Here is a 15,787-nt window from a genome sequence, read left to right on the forward strand (position 1 = left end):
CTTCTGCACCTTTGATCATAAACACAAGTCCAGGGGGAGGGATACAGACACAGGGGATTTGTGTTTCTCAGCTCTGGCATGGCTGGGCAAAGGCTGGTGGAGAGGAACTGCTCTGCAGAGGCTTTGTTGGTTTTTTGTTATGGGAGGAAATGCTGTGTGACAGAAACTACAAGGTGATCTTTGGCTCAGGGACCAGACTGTCCGTCCAGCCCAGTGAGTGAGCAGCTTTCCTGTGTGTTGATTGTCCAATATCCTCGAGTGTCCAGTGGAGGGTCTTCTAGACAAATCAGTTGTATTTGAGTCACTTTTCTTAAGGGAGGGAGATTACAGCTCTCATTTCATTTAATGTAGATGATGCAGAGGAGCCTCTGAAATGGGCAACCTATTTGAGATACGCACTTGTTGAGCCCAGAAAATGAGTGGCAGATGTGGGCTTGCAGGTCCGACAGTGCCTTTGATGCTGTCATCAGATCATGGGAGTCCCTCACTCCAGGCTGTGGCTGAATCCTTGTGACATTCATCCCTGTCTGGTTGGGCTGTGGGTGACCAGTGTCACCAGGTGGTGGGAAGGGTTTTTGTTAAGGGAGGAAATGCTGTGTGATTTTAGTTCTGGCTACAACAAGCTGACCTTTGTCTCAGGGACCAGACTATCCGTCCAGCCCAGTGAGTGAGCAGCTTTCCTGTGTGTCCTTTGTCCAAAATCCTTGATTGTCCAGTGGAGAGTCTTCTAGACAAATCTGTTATGTCTGAGTTACTTTTCTTAAGGGAGGAAGATCACAGCTGTCATTTCATTTAATGCAGAAGATACAGAGGAGTCTCTGAGATGGAGAACCTGCACTTGTTGAGCCCAGAACATGAGTAGCAGTCATTCAGATGGGAGCTTGTACTTGTAGATCCACCAGTGCCTTTGACACTGCCATCAGATCATGAGAGTCCCTCACTCCAGGCTGTGGCTGAATCCTTGTGACATTCATCCCTGTCTGGTTGGGCTGTGGGTGACCAGTGTCACCAGGTGGTGGGGAAGGATTTTGTTAAGGGAGGAAATGCTGTGTGATTTTAGTTCTGGCTTGAACAAGCTGACCTTTGGCTCAGGGACCAGACTGTCCGTCCAGCCCAGTGAGTGAGCAGCTTTCCTGTGTGTCGTTTGTCCAGAGTCCTGGAGTGTCCATTGTAGAGTCTTCTATACAATTTTTTTGAATCTGAGTAATTTTTCTTAGGAAAAGGTGATCACAGCTGTCATTTCATTTCTTGCAGATGATGCTGAGGAGTCTTTAAAATGGGGAGCCTGGATGAGATACCCACTTGTTGAGCCCAGAAAATGAGTGGCAGTGGGGACTTGTAGGTCCAATAGTGCCTTTGACGCTGCCATCAGATCATGGGAGTCCTTCACTCTAGGCTGTGGCTGAATCCTTGTGGCATTCATCCCTTTCTGGTTGGGCTGTGGGTGACCAGTGTTGCCAGGTGGTGGGGAAGGATTTTGTTAAGGGAGGAAACGCTGTGTCATTATAGTTCTGGCATGTACAAGGTGACTTTTGGCTCAGGGACCAGACTGTCCATCCAGCCCAGTGAGTGAGCAGCTTTCCTGTGTGTTCTTTGTCCAAAGTCCTTGAGTGTCCACTGGAGAGTGGAATTGCTTCATTTCTGTCTTGCTCTTGCTTGTTTTGAGCGCCACAGTTTTGGGAAAGTTACCTCTTGGAGCTGGAAATCTGGGTTGCTGGRAAGGTGTGCCTGTGGCAGATGGCYGCTTTTAGSTATTACAGTGCCCTTGATGCYGCCATCAGATCATGGGAGTTCTCCACTCCAGGCTGTGGCTGAATCCTTGTGACATTCATCCCTGCCTGGCTGGGCCGTGGGTGACCAGTGTCACCAGACAGTGGTGGGGAAGATTTTTGTTAAGGGAGRAAATGCTGTGTGAYTMTRGTTCTGCCTACAAGCTGACTTYTGGCTCAGGGACCAGACTGTCCRTYCACCCAAGTGAGTGAGCAGCTTTYCTGTGTGTYSTTTGTCCAAAGTCCTTCACTTTCCAGAGGAGAGTCTTCTAGACAAATCTGTTGAGTCTGAGTCACTTTTCTTAAGGGAGGGAGATCACAGCTGTCMTTTMATTTCATGCMSATAATGAAGGGGAGTCTCTAAGATAGGSAACCTGYACTCATGTAGCCCAGAATGTGCGTMACAGCMATTCAGAKGGGGSYTYKWSYTKKWRGKYYMAMMRKKSCYTTKRMSMTKYCMWYMRRWYMWKGGRRKYCCTYMMKYCMRGSYKKKGSYKRAWYCYTKKKRMMWTYMWYCCYKKYYKGKYKGGRYKKKGGYKRMCMRKKKYMMCMRGKKGKKGGGRARGRWTTTKKTWARGGRRGRAAWKSYRKKKKRASMMMRGRWYYTWWWAAWYYKKYYTTKGSYYYKGRAMSRRRMYYMWSGKTYMWYCSSSKWARKYCMAMMMYKSYYCYKKKSYTTYYKKKYYKKTTKRRGGSMWTTTKKRGKGKSKSWGAGMRSMRSMSYSKSKSKGKGTKTKKKSWSMKCTSTGTGTSYMYATMYMSRGKTKRSWYTKYKYKWRRRGGKGTSYMMAMMMMRMSYCYYYKYKCTCTGTTTGASTGGGATGCACATGGTGGCCCCACRCCTGCTCCCAAAGGTGCCAGCTGCCCATGGCAAGGCTGTCCTGTGTCCCTGCTCCCTAGGGGGSCACTGACTCCTTCCTGCTGCCCATTTCAACTTCGCCATGGTTGGGCAAAAGCTGGTGGAGAGGTACTCTCTGCAGTGGCTCATTGGGCTTTTTGTTAAGGGAGGAAATGCTGTGTGATTTTGGTTCTAGCTACRGCAAGGTGACCTTTGGCTCAGGGACCRGACTGTCCRTCCAGCCCAGTGAGTGAGCAGMTTTCYTGTGTGTCCTTTGTCCAGAGTCCTTGAGTGTCCACTGGAGAGCTGAATTTCTTCATTTCTGCCTTGCCCTTGGTTGTTTTGAGGGCCACAGTTTTGGGAAAGTTGTCTCCTGAAGCTGGTGTCTGGGTTACTGGGAAGGTGGGGCTGTGCAGTGACCCTGATCCAAGGCTGAGTCCAGGCTGTTTTTTCCATCCCTTTTGCCATTCCAGTGCGAGCAGTTTTGGGGTAGGGATCCTAAAGTGTTCCCTGATAACTCAGGGATAAGTTCTTCCCATCTCTGATGTGTTTAGTGACCATCATCAATTGCAGATATTCCCTGGGATTTGAACAGAGAAATGGGATTTTGGCAAAGAGAACCGCCTTGAAAACCCAGCGCAACACCAGTTTACCCCCTGACCTCAGTGGGAAACCTTGTGCTGTTTTTGGAKTGAAAGTGCTGTGTGGTTTTTGTTGGTGTGTGTGAACCCAGCATCCACTGGGAAATCGCCTCTGGGAATGGGACTAAACTGGAGGTGAACCCTAGAAAGTGGAAATGCAGCTGGAAGGAGTGAGAGCAATAAAGTCCCATCCCTTACGTGGAGAAAACCAACTGGGCTGTGTTGGAAAGTGCTGAGCACAGGGATGGGTTGGTGCATGGCAGGGGTGAGGGACAGAGCAGCCAGGAGCAAGAAGGGTGTTTTGGCTGCTCAGGATGTGCAGGAAGGGCTGAGAGAAGAGCTCTCATTTTAGGGCCCAGTTCCCAGTGCTGAGTGAAGAGCTGTGATCTTCACTGCCCATCTTTTCTCTCCATGGCACAAATGTGCCCCCAGGGCTGATCCCTGCGGAGCTGAAAGGGATGAGCAGCTGGAACTGTGTCACAGAAATGCCCAGGCAGCACAGCACAGCTTTCCAGGGAATCAGCGTGTGAAGGGACTCAYGGGGTTTTTGTTGTGAAGGCAAACACTGTGTGACTGGTTTTGGCAACAAGGTCACCTTTGGAGCTGGAACTCAGCTGAGAGTAAATCCCAGTAAGTTCTAAAGCTTATTCCTGCTTCACTCTGWGCAACACTTCTGCGGTCAGCAATGAGTGAAGGGAAGTGGAGGGAGAGGGATTCAATCTGTGGGGAATTTTGCTGTGTTTTCTGTGGCTACAGAAGGTCCCTGACACAGCAAGGCCATGAATTTCCTCCTTCACTGACCCCTGCCAGCCCCTGCTCTTCCTTTCAGCCGAGCACAAAGAGCTCCTGAGCCCTCTTGCTCAGGGATTGACAACTCATCCCGTGGCCATCCACCCCTCTGGAAACTGGGCTAGGATGCTGAAGGCTCTGTCTGGCACAGCCCAGGGAGCTGCTCCTGTGCTGCCCAGAGGAAAGGATGAATCCCAATGCTCTTTTTTGCAGCACAATCGCAGCTGCCATCCCTGCTGGGGATCAGGCTCCCCAGAGATTTCCTTCCAAGGCTGCAGTTTTTGCTGCCTTCCTTCCCAGAGCTACTGTTGGTTGTGAGGAGCTGATCTCCTGGAGACTCCTGGAGGAGCAAAGGGCAGCAGAGCTGATGGTTTTTGTCAGGCTTTCAAGGACTGTGTGAATACAGGGAACTATAGACTGCTCCTGGGGACAGGGACACGGCTGGCTGTGAAGCCCAGTGAGTACAACCCTGCCCAGCCGGGGCAATTCCTGATCCCTGGGATCCCTGTCCTCCCTTCCCACCTCCCTGAGAACTTCCCTTCACCTGACTGGAGCAGGAATCCCTGGAATAGGAAGAGAATCTGCTGATTTGGCCCCTCTTCCCCAGCCTGCTCTCCTCTTCCTCAGCAGGTGGATCTGGCTTTGGGCTGCACAAAGTGTGCYCAGTTCCAGGGACAGCCACGGCTCTCAGAGCCACCTTGGAAACGCAGCCACACCCAGAGCTGGGCACTGTCCATGAGGATCCTGCAGAGGAGCAGCGTCCCCTGATTCTGGGAAAGCTGGGAGCTGCCTCTCATGGGTGATAAAAACCAGGAAAGGCAAAGGGAATTCCACTTTTTGGGAAGGATCTGGGGAAGAGACGTTGCCTCGTTCCAGGGAATGTCAGCAGCCCGGAGYCTGTTGTGGCAGGAAGCTTTGCTGGCTCTGCAAGTGCTTTGTGCCGGAGATCAGGTGCAGGAGAGTTTTTGCAAGGCAATGTGTCAGGGTGTAAATGTCGCAGCCAGAGTCTCTTTTGGGAAGGGGACGCGGCTTTCAGTGCTGCCAGGTGAGCAAGCCCTTGTTSTGGAAAATGGAATTGCTTCATTTCTGTCTTGCTCTTGGTTGTTTTGAGGGGCAGTTTTGGGAACCACAATGTTTGCAGCCCTGCCATTCCCCAGGTGTCCCTTGCATTTGCTTTTCCCACATGTCCCCCTGCCTCCTGCTCTGTCCCAGCACTGAGAGACTTTTTTCCAGAGACTCTGGCACCTGGAAGCATTTCCAGGAGGAGGATTTGATCCTCTGAGGGTGTGCTCTGGCCATGATAATGACATGGTGAGAGTCCATCAGTCCAGAGGGACAGGGGGGAGGTTTAGGAGAGAGAGGCAGATGGATGAACTTGTGCTCTGTGACCCTGATCCAAGGCTGGCTCCAGGCTGTTGTTTCCATCCATTTTGCCATTCCAGTGCAAGCAGTTTTGAAGGCAGGGATCCTAAAGCGTTCCCTGATAACTGAGGGATAAGTTCTTCCCTTTTCTGACGTGATTAGTGACCATATACAAATGCAGATATTCCCTGGGATTTGATCAGAGAAATGGGATTTTGTCAAAAATAGGCCAGAGGAGATCTCTGGAAATGTGTGTGGGTGTTCAGAGCCTCTTTCAGGGGCAGATCCCAGCCCTGCCACAGCTCCTGAGGGGAGCTGGAGGAAGAGACCCATTTTGTAATGAGCTCTCACACAGTGTGACTTCTGGAAATTGGGGAAAAGTGACCTGGGGGAATGGAACCAGACTTGTCGTGGTCCCAGGTGAGTTGTGTCTCCTCTGAGCCAAGGTGGGCTCAACATAGAAGTGTTGTGCCCCACTGCACAAAGAGCAGCACAGGGGCTTTGTGGTGCCATTTGGGGTGGGTTTAGTATCCCTGGGGAGAAGGGGGACAGTTTGTGCTTCACCAATGTGCACTAGAAATGTGTCCATGCTGGGGAGAAGATGTCTTGGAAAAGTGACAATAAGCAGGTGAACTGTGAGAGCAGTTACGTGTAAGAAAAATACCAGATTCCTGAGATTTGGGAACCCCGTGGAAAACTTCAGTCCACTCAAAGCCAGGGTTAACCTTTGTAAAGGAGCCACAAATGCAGATCAAGCTGTTGGCAGCCACAATGGCAGTGATGTCTGAGTTCCTGCTGAATCTGCTGGAATCTGTAGAACTGGAGCTGTGATCCAGAGAGCAGAAATGGGAATGATACAGGCTGTGGATCTTTCCCAWTGTTGTGGGGATTGGGAAGATGTGGTTTTATATCCTTGGTTAAATTAGAGGGTTTTGAGRTGAACRTGGTAYTGTTGGGTTATGKGTTATGGGTTGGACTTGATGGTGTWAGAGGGCTSTTTGAGGGCTTTTCCAACCTCAACAATTCTATGTTGCTTGATTTTAAGTGTGAATATTACAACACGAAGAGCAGCCTGCAAAGGAGGGTGAACATGGCAAGAGAGCAGAAAGGTGACCCAGGCTGGTGAGACTGACCAGCACCAGTCAGGAGGCTCCAAACATAGAAGGCAGAAACCTTTATTTCTGCAAACACAGAAGGCAGAAACCTTTATTTCTGCTGAGGTGATGGCCAGCAGTGTTGGATTGCTGCTTCCAACAAAACTTTGCATTGCCATGTTCAGCCTTCCCCAGCAAATCCACATCCCAGGGCACCATCTTGCAAAGCCTTGTGTCACAGTGTAATTCTGGGTCCTATGGCAAGCTCACATTTGGGGCTGGAACCAAACTCCTGGTTTCTCCAGGTATGTGTGAATTCCCAGATGGAAATGCTTCTTTCAATTTACAGGTTATTTTGCTGATTTTGCCACCCAATAATATATTAGAAACCGAACTGTGAATTTACAACAGGTTTTGAGAGCAAGTGATTTCCATGGCTGCAAGTAAATTCTCCCCTTCCTATTCCTGGGAATGAACATAGCAGGAGTTTTACATAAGCAAGAGGATTTTTCTGGGAAAGCCAACAGAAAGAGGCTCCTAAATTGAGCTCCCCTGGCAGAGGAGAAGCAAAGCAAAATGGTGAAAGCCAGCACAGACCAGCAAAATGCAGAGGGGTGGAACTGGTTTCATAAAGCTGTAGTAGGTAAAAATGGACTTTTCTAGTATGTGGATAGAAATAGTTGGCAATAACCAGACTCATAACTGTATATCAAAGCAAGAAATAGAGATATTGGGTCTCTGGAGATCCTTGAGCTGTGACCTTAGGGGGTTTGTGTCATTCTATAAACACAAAAGAGCAAGCTCAGGCAGTTTAGCCTTGAGAATGACACCAAGTTTGTATCACAGCCAGCTTGTGTTGAGTCCTGGGGATTTWCCTTGCCCTGCAACATCCAGGTGAAGCTGGGAGCACATTATAAGTGAGGAGAACAGTGTGACCAGCCTTAAAACCAAGGGTGGGATAGATATTTGAAAAGAGGGCAAGAAGCAAAGTTAATTACTGAATGATTTTGGTGGAAGGATGGGAAGGTGACCCTTAGCACAAGGGGATTCTGTTTGTGGCTGKGACATGCAGGTTTGCCGAGCTGTCACACCAGCAGGGCCATTTGGAATGCTCCAGGCTCTGCACAGCTGAGAGACAGAATTCCCAAGAAATAGAGTTACCAGACTGCTCCAAGAGCTAGACAGGGGCCCAGTGTGCCACTGAAACTTGTAAAGGCATAATTGTAACCAAGGCAAACACGGTCCTGAAAAAGGTTTCCAGGGTCCTGTGAGTTAAGGGGATGCAGAGGGGTATAACTGACATTAGGAAAAAGAGCCTTGCTGGTGATCAAGGCCAGTGGGYGGTAAATAGGAGAAAAGCTGTGGCTTGCGTGGCTCAGTGAACTGGAATTTTAGGTGATGTTACAGGTGGAAAAGCAGATCATTCCTTGTATTGCCCCAAAGGATGTAACACCACACAACTGTAACCAGTGACTGAATGAACACTGTTTTTATTTGATCTCTGTGTTTCTGATCCTGATAATTTTCTAGTAGATTTATTTGGTACTTTGATAGCATCTCAAGTCAAAATGTTTCATCATCACTCCCTTAAGTCATCCCCTGCTCGGGATTGTCTGCTGACCTGGCTCCCAGTTTGCACTGCAAACCCCTGCCCACATTTTTGTAGAGGTTGGCACCAGTGTGCCAACCAGGGATACAGGAAACTCACATTTGGAGCTGGGACACAGCTTGTTGTTACCCCAAGTAAGTTCGAACTTTCTGTTCCATTTTAACTCCAGGACTGGAAAATCATTTGTTTATTGGGCAGATGGAYCAGGGATTTCATGGAAGAATATTCCAACTTCTTTTCAGCTTCCTGTGACAGAAGCCAGTTGGAATAGAGACAATGTGTTGGAATGCAGGGGTGCTTGTCTGTGGTGTGGCAGTGACCAGTGCAGGACAGAACAGCAGGAGAAGGTGGTGATGCTCACACAGGTTTAATGGTCATGGCATGGTGCCTGGAGGTTCTTCTGACTGAGGGCTTAGAGACTGGATTTTCTATGTCTAAGAGAATGTGATGATCATGATTGTCGTGGTTTGAACCATGACAATGATCTTTCATGATCTTTCTGTTTTAAAATCCATAATCATATGATTCAAAGAAGTTTTTTTCTAGAAACAAAATCTCTGCTGTATAAGATAGAAAACTTGACCTGGCAACTGAAAACAAGTCTGATTTTGGACAAAAAAACATGGAAAAGCATTTAGTGAAAATGACAAGAGTTCTATTGAGTAGCTACCTCAAGTTTATTTTTGTTTCCATGCAACTGTCAGTGAAGCAGCATATTCACATTTGCAAACACTGAATCTCTCCCCAGCACTTTGGATGACTTGGTTAATACTGGACTAGAACCTGCTCCTGTCACCTGAGTGTCTCCAGACTGAGTCTGGAAGGTCTAGGAAGGGTTCCTGTCCTAAACGTGTTCATCTGGTCTTGCTGTAGCCATCCCAGCACCTGTGCAGGGCTGATAGCTTTCACAGAGGGCTTCTTGTAGACCTTTTGGAGGACAGACAGAAAACATCACTAAAGCCTTGTTAATCCATTGGAATTGCTCCTCTGGAGGCAAGGTCATTGTGCAGGGGGTACAGGTGTCCCAGAGCTGGGCAATGGCTCCAGGCTGTCTCTAGCTGTGGAATATCATGTCTCAGGCTGAGGAAAGGTGAGAGCATCAAAGATTCTGTCACACCAATTCCAGTCTGACCAGAGATTCAGATAATTTGCTTTGGAAGGAATGGAGAATGAGATCATTTTCTGTATGATACCAGATGGGAATTAAACCAGTTCAGGATTTCTACTGCAGCTTGTTTGGAGGGGGGAAAAAAAGACACAGGTCTCACTGTGATGTTGGAACAGGGTTCTACTGCTCCCTCCCTGAAATCAGCCCCTGGCTGGTAAAATGGGCAGAAATAGCATTCCAACAGGTCCTCTTCTTCCACCTGCAAGACATCCTTCAGTGAAGATAAAATTAGGCAGCATGGACAGCTCAGAGGATCATTATTTACTGCTCACTCTTTCCTGTAAATAGAGTCATGAATACACAGCATTTCCAGCACAGGCAGCAGCTCATGAGGACASAACAGCAGGTCCCAGTGCTGTGGTTGGAGTGGATGGTATCTACCAGAACTATCTGCAAATTTTCACAGCAGTGTGCAAATACCAAAGGGGTTTACAGGAACCAGGCTGCAGCACAGAACGAGGCAGCCAATGCTCTGAGTAAGAACAGGAAATTAGTATTTTGCAAAACTGCTGAAGCTTCCTGTGAAAAACAGACTTTATTGTTTTGTGTGTTCAAGATCAAAGCATTGCACGGATTGAAAGGGAGAAAAACACCCTAATTTGGAGAGACGTGGGTGTTTATCTCTGCAGAAAGCACAGTACTTGTTATGAGAGAGAAGCAGAGCAGCTCCATAAATTTATTTCAGTGATAAAGAAGATTTTGAGACACTTTCTAGACTTCCCCATGGGTAGAAATTAAAATTTCCTCTGGGAGCTAAGCTGTCTTCAGTAATTCTACAATTTTATTAGTGAGATGTGTGAGCTAAGCTGTCTTCTTATTCTACAATATTTATCAGTGAGGTGTGTAAACAGGGAGAAAACAAAAATGAATCTAAACTCTCAATCCTACACCATAACACTTCATCAGTTTATAAACATGAACGGAAGCTCGCATTGAAATCTGTGAAGGCCAATAGAAAATGCAGCCACAGAGCTGCTGAGAGCCCCAAATCTGCATTTTGTCTCCAGTATGTCTRTAATGATATTTCATTTAGTCATCAYGAGAGCACTGCAGTGTCCRGAACATTTTACWGTCAGCSGKGAACAAAGATTTAGGAATGCMCCTTCTCATGGAATCAGATTAAATGCCTGTTTAGAGTACARGTTTATAAAGCTAAATATGCAAAAAAGGGTTTAACCACAGGTTGTGTTTTGACATGTTGGAAAATCCCAGTCTGACTGACTCACTAGCAGAGTTTGAAGCAACWAAACAGTGATGAGCCCCAGGTGTCTTATATCTGCAGCCTTTAGTGCCTCAAACCCCTCTYTGCAGGGTCAAATTTTGTAAAAATATTTGGAACTGCCCTGTCAAGTGGTGGAACATGATGAAATATTTGTTTGCTTCTGTTCCTTTCCCTGAGTGCAGCCCATGCTCCTGCTTGGCAGCACCTTCTCGAGCTCACTGTGGTGGGAGCAGACTGGGGTAAATGTGGGCACCCTTGAGATCCAGTGGTTTATTCACTGCCCCTCAGGACAGTGGGAGGAAGGGGGATTTGGCATTTGGAGTTGTCTAAATGTTTGCAGAAAAAAGCAGAATGGCCCTGGGCTGCTCAGCTCTCTCAAAAATKACAAAATCTCAGAATGGTTTGGSGCAGAAGGGACYCTWAAGATCMTGCTCCAGCCATGGGCAGGGGCACYTTCTGCCAGCCCAGGSTGCTCAGGTGCCCCTCCACGTGTCCCACCCATCCCTGGCTGCAGAGCAGAGCTCAAGGAGCTCTCMCAKGGAGGAGTGGCCAGGTTAGATGTGSACATCCAGGTGAGAATGTCCAAGAGCCTTTTCAGACGCTCCAGGAATTCTGGCTGGCCACTCTGTGCTCTCACACAGCGAAAGTCAACAGAACCCACCTCTGCATCATGTGCTGTAGATGCTTTGGTTCTCTAAAGGTGTCCTAGTCATGCCTAATGATTTTTGATTTTATTTTCATATACCTTTTTATATATTTTATATATCCTTCTAGACATTTTTTTGTACCCTTTATGTATCCCTGTACCCTTGGCCTASATGCTTGTAATTCTTTTAGTCTGATATTCGAGCTTAATTTAGAAGTTTTGCCAAGCAAAAGACAAAACATCCTCAGTAAGGGGTCAGCATGCCCTGTGATACCTTAAACCTGAAAGCTGGAACCTTCTCCCTAAAACATATTGTGTAAACAAAACTCTAGTCCGGGGGGAATTCTTTAGAATAGCAGAACAGTAATTCATTCATTAAGTTTCTTATTAAAAAATTCTAGAYACATATTGTAATTTATAAAATCTATAAAACTTGTATAGGTTTTTTGRAAACATATACATCATTTTGTTGAAAATATACATTTTCCATCAAGTTGTGCGCCTGAAATCCCATTAAATACKAAGATAAAACCCTTCTATCCCCTTAAYCATGTCAGTGTCATAATTAAAACTGGCCAATCAAGGCAATACTAGCACAAGATCCTAATGATCAGGCAATTTCCCACTGGAAAAATGGACAAACCTGCATTTCTAATGGCTGTATGTTGGGACTGAAGGGATTATGAATGTGTAGTCTCAACTAACGACCCTTCTTTTCTCCACTTGCAGAAGTCAATCCATCTCCCTCAGTCTACAGGCTGACCTCTAAAGATGACAAGGATTTGGAAATGTGCCTTATCACGGATTATTCCCCCGAAAAGCTCACCCTTCCCTCGGCTGAGCACAACACATCTGTTGTTGTGGGGGTGATGAACGCTGAGAATACCGAGGAATCCAGCTACCTGTCCACCTACTGGGCCAAGAGGGACGAGATGCAGTGTGGGGCCAGCCACGAGGGCTTTGGGGAGCTGCARGGAGAGGACCCTGAGAGTGGTAAAGGCATTGCTGTAATGGGGTTGTGTGTGGGGTTGGAGCTCATTGGGGTGAGCAGGACTGGGCTGTAGGTCCTAACCCAGCAAGAAGAACTCCACTGCAGTCCCACAAGACAGGGGAATGTTGTTGTGTTGCCTCTGTTTTCTTTCTGCCTCCTCCTTGGTGGAAACAAGATTAAGGGAGAAAGAAAAGACTGTGGAGAGAGGAGAGTTGGAGAGAGGTGGATGTTTGTCTCTGCAGAAAGCACAGTACTCATGAGAGAGAAGCAGAGCACTTCCATATATTCTTTCTCTTCTCTTTCATTTCCATGCACTCCAGGGCAGTATTTTGTATTTTATCTGTATTTTCTACAGGGATTTTACCATCAAGCTTTTCACCAGCTCCTGCCTTCCTCTCCCTAACAAATAATCACTGAAACTGTTTGCAGATCTCTGCCTGAGAGTTTGGGAGGTGGGGATGGGGTACCCTCTCCACCTCTATACTGGTACAGTCACAGCAGAGAGATCTTAAAAACACACTGTAGGGAGTAGAAAGCTTGAAATTCTTTGGTCCAACAGGACACTAAAGTTTAATTAGATCATATTTTATGCTTGCCCTGAAAAAAGGAGAACAGAGTGTTCATGGGAGGATTTGTTAGCCAGAAATTCTAATTTAGTCCTTCTAAGCAGAGATATCTTTATAGACTTCTGAAAAAAGCGAGCTTTGTTATTAATCAAATTTATTGTTACTCTCTGCAGGTGCCAGYGCTGTCTGTGTCACAGGGCTGTCCCTACATTTCAGGACAGGTATGTAACAGCATTTTAGGGGAAAAGATTGGCCTGATTAAAGGAAACATCTCCCCAAGTTTTTGCTCATTTTCCCCGTTTGCAGCATTCGTTTTGAAGCAAAAAGTCAGACACGAAATTTCCAAAAGGGGCTCAACAGGCTTTAAACATCAATACTGAAAATTCATGTTGTTAATGCAGCCTTCCAGATAATTTTATGCAATCAATACAGCCAGGGCCCAGCTGTTCTGGTTCTGACTCCCCCAGATCTCCTGCCCACCACAGAGTGACCTCAGGTACTGCTATGAGTCAGCCCCGCTYGCATTTCAGACTTCAGAAGAGCTGGGTTATTTTTGGGAGCACAAACACCTCATGAAACAATAGCTCAGGGCTGCACCAAAGCTGTGGAGCAGCGACAGCAGCTTTGCCCCAGCTCCTGGCTGGGGAGGGCTGGGAGCAGCTCTGCAGCCTGAGGATCTTCTGTTGGTGCCACTTCAAAGAGCAGAGCCTGGCTCTGCACTCACSCTGCTCATCGAACAGCTGTGCTTTTGCAAATCTTTCCAAAACAYCATTTTAGGAAAAAACTCACCAGTAAACACGGCTGATTTGGTCAGCTCTCTGAAAGGTTTCCAGTGGTAAACATGCAACGAGTTTTTGCTGACAGTTCCCTACTTCTCCAGCATAGATCAACATGTTTTCAAATATAAATGTCTTTGTAACTTCAGATTATTAGAAATAAAATTATAATGTAATTAATGAATATAAAATTCAAATACAASTGTGTTCTATGATTAAAATAAAAATGTATTCCCACTGCCCATCTTTAAAAACATTTAGAGAGAGGAAGGAGGGATGCCTCCAGTGCCCTGGGCTCACAATGCACAGTATTTTAAACCAGTAAAATGGCTGGCAGCCTGGAATATTGGATAATTAAGTGGTTGTTGATGAAATTAAAGTCTCTCAGTCCTGTTCCCTGTCTTGTTTCCTATCCTAGCACCTGACTCCATCACACAGCAGAGCCGCTTCATTAATTAGGGCTTTAAGTCTGTCTGGAACATGAGGATGTCTCAGTGCTCTTATGACTCACATTTTCTGTTGGGTTTTTTTTCTTTCCAGATGAACACTTGAACACACTGTCTTTATCACAGCTGGGCCTCAAAGTAGTTTTATTGAAAGGAATCATTTTTAATGTGCTGATGACGATGCTTATGTGGAAAAAAAAGTGAGTATGCTTGGTGGGTCTGAAAACATCTGGAGTGGTTCATCAGCTGTGAATGCTCCTTCTCTCTGGAATTTATGCAGTCTGTCCATAATTCTTTTGCCTACTAGCAGTAAAATCCCTCCATCCCTCTGGCCATACCATCTTCACCCACCCCTCAAGTGCTCTTCCTTGTCCATATATTTTTTTTTTCCTTTTGAGACATTGCTCCCTTCGATTTCCACATCCATCCCTCCCCTTGCCTGCATTCATCCATCAGATTTATCCCCTCATCTGTCTCCAACTGGGAAAATTTGATGCTTATTTGCTTTAATGTAGATCCTAATATATTGGTTTTTGCTCAGTGTCTCTTCTCTTTCTCTTGCCTGGACACTTCAGCTCTACAATTGTGCAGCCACTACTGCAACCCAAATAATGATTTAACATGGCTTTGTTTTTGTTACAGGACTGAAAGCAACCAGCTCGTGCAGTTCTGAAGTATCAAAAACATCAGCCTTGAGAGACCATCGTGAGCAAAGGGAGCACAGCGATATTCCTTGGGCAAAGAACATCACTTGCTGTTCTTACAGATCACACCAGCCATTATATTCTAAATTGCTTTATTTGCATTGCTRTAAAACTACTGAAAATGAAACATTGCCAGCATTCTGCTCTCCAGATGCCTGGGGCATTCACCATAAAGTGCCTCTTTTGCATGAAGCAGACTTTGYTATAACTGTACATTGCCAATTATTGTTACTCACATTAAAATGATGACTTCTGCCTGGAGCAGTGCTTCTTGTTAAAACCTGCAAGCTAAATATCACCTGAATGTGGGTTTTTTCCTATTTTGGTAGCTTTAGGGTATTCACATCTCTCAAGGAGCAACCCCAGACACCTTTTCAGGTACAAATGAGACACTTTGAATAGCAAAGGGAAACTTACCCAGGATGCACTATCCTGCCAGTCTTTGTTAGATCAGAGCAAGATATCCATTTTTTTCCTAAAGGATATTGCTGCAGGTCTCCAGAAAGCCCCAAATCGAGTGAAATTGTCCCTTCATTTTCACAATAAAAAAAAACAACAAGCCTAAACAGAATTGTTGTATTATTTTTTAAGGTTGATCTGACCTTAACATCTGAAGCCTCAAAGGTTCCTCTGAGGAGGAGAAATGAGGAGGATGCTCTGACAGCAACACACCCTCCCTGCAAAGCTTGAACCTGCCACCAGTGCCCAAACCCAGTGGCAGGAGAAGCCTCACTGGACCAGTGAAGGTCACTGTCCCTGACCCAGCTGCATTCACAGCCTTCACAGGAGCTGATTTCAGGAAGGGTCACGATTCAAACCTGGTGCCCTTGTGGGGGGACCACACCAGGATGCGACCCCACCCTGCTGAGCAGCAACACGACAAAGCCTCCCTGCTCTCCTGTCCTGGCCCTGCAGCTGACCCTRAGCAGGTGACCTGTCACAGGGGGACAGTTACTGACCCCTCTTGCCGAGGAACAACTTTAAACTTTCCGTGTCTATTGCCCTGATTATTTGATAATACAGATGTTCAGGGATTTGTTCTCATCTCTCCCTTTACACAACCATCATTCTCATATCTCTCCAGCTGCAGGAAGCCCAGGCTCCTCAAGTGCTGGATTCCAGGCAGCTCTTGGAGCCTGCATTCCACTCACAATGACATCTGCCAT

At 46.7% G+C, this 15,787-nt stretch overlaps 1 protein-coding gene across 1 annotated transcript; it reads left to right on the plus strand.

Moving 5' to 3' along the window:
• The first annotated feature begins 1,028 nt into the window (after positions 1-1,028).
• On the plus strand, positions 1,029-14,121 carry LOC130586686 (M1-specific T cell receptor alpha chain-like). Its single transcript, XM_057387567.1, has 4 exons — positions 1,029-1,116; positions 11,868-12,131; positions 12,869-12,916; positions 14,012-14,121. Exons 1-4 carry the CDS (start codon positions 1,044-1,046, stop codon positions 14,119-14,121), a joined length of 495 nt encoding a protein of 164 aa, XP_057243550.1. The 5' UTR covers positions 1,029-1,043.
• Positions 14,122-15,787: the final 1,666 nt, after the last annotated feature.

Source organism: Malurus melanocephalus, unplaced genomic scaffold (assembly GCF_030028575.1).
Source record: "Malurus melanocephalus ecotype Western Australia unplaced genomic scaffold, MMel_1.1 scaffold_1253, whole genome shotgun sequence".
In the NCBI taxonomy this organism is placed as follows: Eukaryota; Metazoa; Chordata; class Aves; order Passeriformes; family Maluridae; genus Malurus; species Malurus melanocephalus.